The sequence below is a fragment of the Orbicella faveolata genome, unplaced genomic scaffold (assembly GCF_042242905.1).
Source record: "Orbicella faveolata isolate gen_17 unplaced genomic scaffold, um_ofav_v1 contig_26, whole genome shotgun sequence".
Lineage (NCBI taxonomy): Eukaryota > Metazoa > Cnidaria > Anthozoa > Scleractinia > Merulinidae > Orbicella > Orbicella faveolata.
This window is the reverse complement of record NW_028301554.1, coordinates 19920001-19922885: the sequence shown is the minus strand read 5'-3', so window position 1 is coordinate 19922885 and position 2885 is coordinate 19920001. Positions and strand designations below refer to the sequence as shown.

The 2885-nt window shown below is 37.7% G+C and overlaps 1 protein-coding gene across 1 annotated transcript; it reads left to right on the top strand.

Annotated features, from left to right (window-relative positions):
• Positions 1 to 429: 429 nt before the first annotated feature.
• Positions 430 to 1700, top strand: LOC149108467 (melanocortin receptor 5-like). Its single transcript, XM_089296078.1, has one exon. The coding sequence runs from the start codon at positions 438 to 440 to the stop codon at positions 1356 to 1358; it is 921 nt and encodes a 306-aa protein (XP_089152204.1). The 5' UTR covers positions 430 to 437; the 3' UTR covers positions 1359 to 1700.
• Positions 1701 to 2885: the final 1185 nt, after the last annotated feature.

Genomic DNA, 2885 nt, shown 5'->3' with positions numbered 1-2885 from the left:
GTAGCTCGAATTATGCCTAAATATATAAAATATGCTTATGTACAAAAACATTAATGCCATTTTCTGTACTTCCATTAAAAGCTATCAAAAATTGAAAAGGTTTTATAATGAACACTCGTCCGATTCTATTTTGTGGATCTTTGTTTCTAATCATGCAGTTTCTACAAGAGGGAAAAAAACAAACTTAGCAAAAACCAACAAAAAGGGGCGATATTTAAGTCTTTTAACCCAAACAACAATTAACACCTGTTTAAACGCCACCAAGTCTGTAAGAAAAAAAAACAATAGATGTGATAAGCCATAAAAAAACGTAACTGGCCTTATTATCCGGTGACAAACATAAAATCATCCGCTTAACCGCAATTAAGCAGTTCAGTCAAGTCTTTACAGTTTAAAATGCTGTCTACTCAAGAACCAACTACTAATTACAGAGAACGATGGCGAACATAACTGTCAACGATGGAAACTACACGAGATCTGCAAGGTCAGTAGATGGCCTGTATGTATTTCTCGTAGCCCTGAACATTTTTCTCTCCATAACAGCATTACTAAGCAATGCTCTGATCCTAATCGCTCTTCATAAAGTGACTTCTATTTATCCTCCAACAAAACTTTTGTTTCGATGTTTGGCAGTCACCGATCTTGGGGTTGGCCTTATTACACAACCAGTGTTCGTCATCACTCTGCTTCCCGAAATAACAGATCTAGACATTAACTGGGATGTTATGAGCTCCATCTCCGATGCTTCAGTTGTTGTTTTTGTGGCAGTATCGATATTGTCCTCAACGGCAATAAGTGTGGACAGACTTCTCGCTCTGATGATGGGGCTGAGATACAGACATGTTGTAACATTAAGACGAGTACGAGCGCTCATAATTTGTGTTTGGATGCTAAGTTGCGCATTAGCTGCATGGATACAGTTTGGGAAAGTGGAAATTGGAGGAAATGTGTTCATGGTTATGATAATACTTTGTATCCTGACCTCAATCATCTCTTACATCAAGATTTATCTCCGACTCCGCCATCATCAAATTCAGTTACAAGAAAACCAACAACAACAAGGACAACCACCAAACGGAGGAGAAATTCCACTGAATATAGCGCGATACAAGAAGACGGTTTCCAGCATAGCATGGGTGCAGCTGGCATTACTTGTTTGTTATCTTCCCTTTTCTGTTGTCAATATTTTATCGTTTCATGATGTACTACATGTAGACTTAGGCAGCGCTTCAGACGTAACATTTTCATTTCTCTTCTTAAACTCATCTCTGAACCCGATACTTTACTGTTGGAAGATCAAAGACGTGAGACAAGCAGTGAAGGACACAATCAAATTCAACTGTTGTGTATCATCCTAGACCTTATTTAATTGTTGCTTGAGTTTTTAGTTGAGGCCAAGCTCTGCTGATGGGCGAAGACATCCGGGCAACCGGGTAACAGAATGTCCGTGAATAGAATCGAAATAAAGGAAGAATCGTTTAATAAAAGCAGTACTTGGCTTAATGCATGTTAAAATGGCGAAACTTTGAAGTAAAACCAAGGACTATCGGGAAAAAGTAATTCGTAAAAATAAAATTCGATTGTCGACGGCCCCCAAATGACCTACACTCAACGTACTTAGCAATCTTGCAATGAAAATTTCTATTTTTAAAACGACACGAATGCTATTTGTACATGTAAAGGTACGGTAGACGCTCAGCTAGCAGAAAGAAACGATCACTGAAATGAAATGTCTCGATAAAACATGCCCTGGCTTATTCACATTTTGTTTTAATTTCTTAAATAATCGGTGATGGGTTTGAAGCAAAAGGTATTATAACGTCCTTTCATCCGTTTGTCAAACCAGTTGATGCCTGGAATTTTTGGATTTTCTCAAACACCGACCTCCCATCGTTGAGACTATCATTCCCGATGTATTCCTACGATGTCGTTTTTTTTAATTTTTACGGGAAACACTAACATTTTGAGTAATCATGTGTAAATATACATAATATGCTTGTATACATAAAACATAGCTTTCATCAGAAAATTGAAAAGGTCTAAGACTGTAGGTGATTTCCCTTATGAGGTTGTCAAAACCACATGTTAGCTGTTATACCGAGCTGTGAATGTTTCAGAGCTTTAACAAATGCCGCCTTCCTAGCTTTCAAACTTTCTTTCCCAGTGTATTCCTACGATGTCGTTTTATTACTTTTCACGGGAAAAACTAACATTTTGAGTAATCATGCGTAAATATACAATATGCTTACATACATAAAGCATTAGCTTCCATCAGAAAATTGGCAAGGCCCTAAAATGCACGTGACTTCCCTTAGCAGTTTGTCACACCAGATGTGATTGTTTCAGAACTTCAACAAATGCTGCCTTCCTAACTTTCAAACTTTCTTTCCCACTGTATTAAATCGTACGATGTCGTTTTAGCAGTTTTCACGAAAAAAAAACTAACATGTCAGTGAAGGAGTAAATCAAAGGCCTAACAAGGGCTCGGATCATGTCTAAATATATAAAACAAGAAAACATTAACTGACATTTTCTGTAGCTTCCTTCCTGCGAAAATAAAAAATGTCTATGAAAGCACACACGTAAATAGACCACTTTCCAGTTGCCTCTTGCCTGCCTGTCAAAACGAGTCTTCGTGCGAAACCGTTCATATGGAAATGCGTTCTGCTTAAAAGTAAAGGTTTATTTCCATGCGAATCAAACTCATTTTCATATGAAAGGTTTTGCACGGGGGCTGGTTTTGAAACAGAGGTACCAGGTAGCTCGGAAATGGTCTATTGAAATAAATGTTCTCCACACTATTGCATAGAATTCACTTTCGGTTCGAAATTACTAGCTTTATTTATTAGATGTACTGAAACAGCCGGCGGTTGAGTCTCCATAAA

What these genes read in the sequence shown, in the direction of transcription:
- LOC149108467 (XM_089296078.1), top strand. Translation starts at nt 438, where the DNA reads ATGGCGAACATAACTGTCAACGATGGAAACTACACGAGATCTGCAAGG.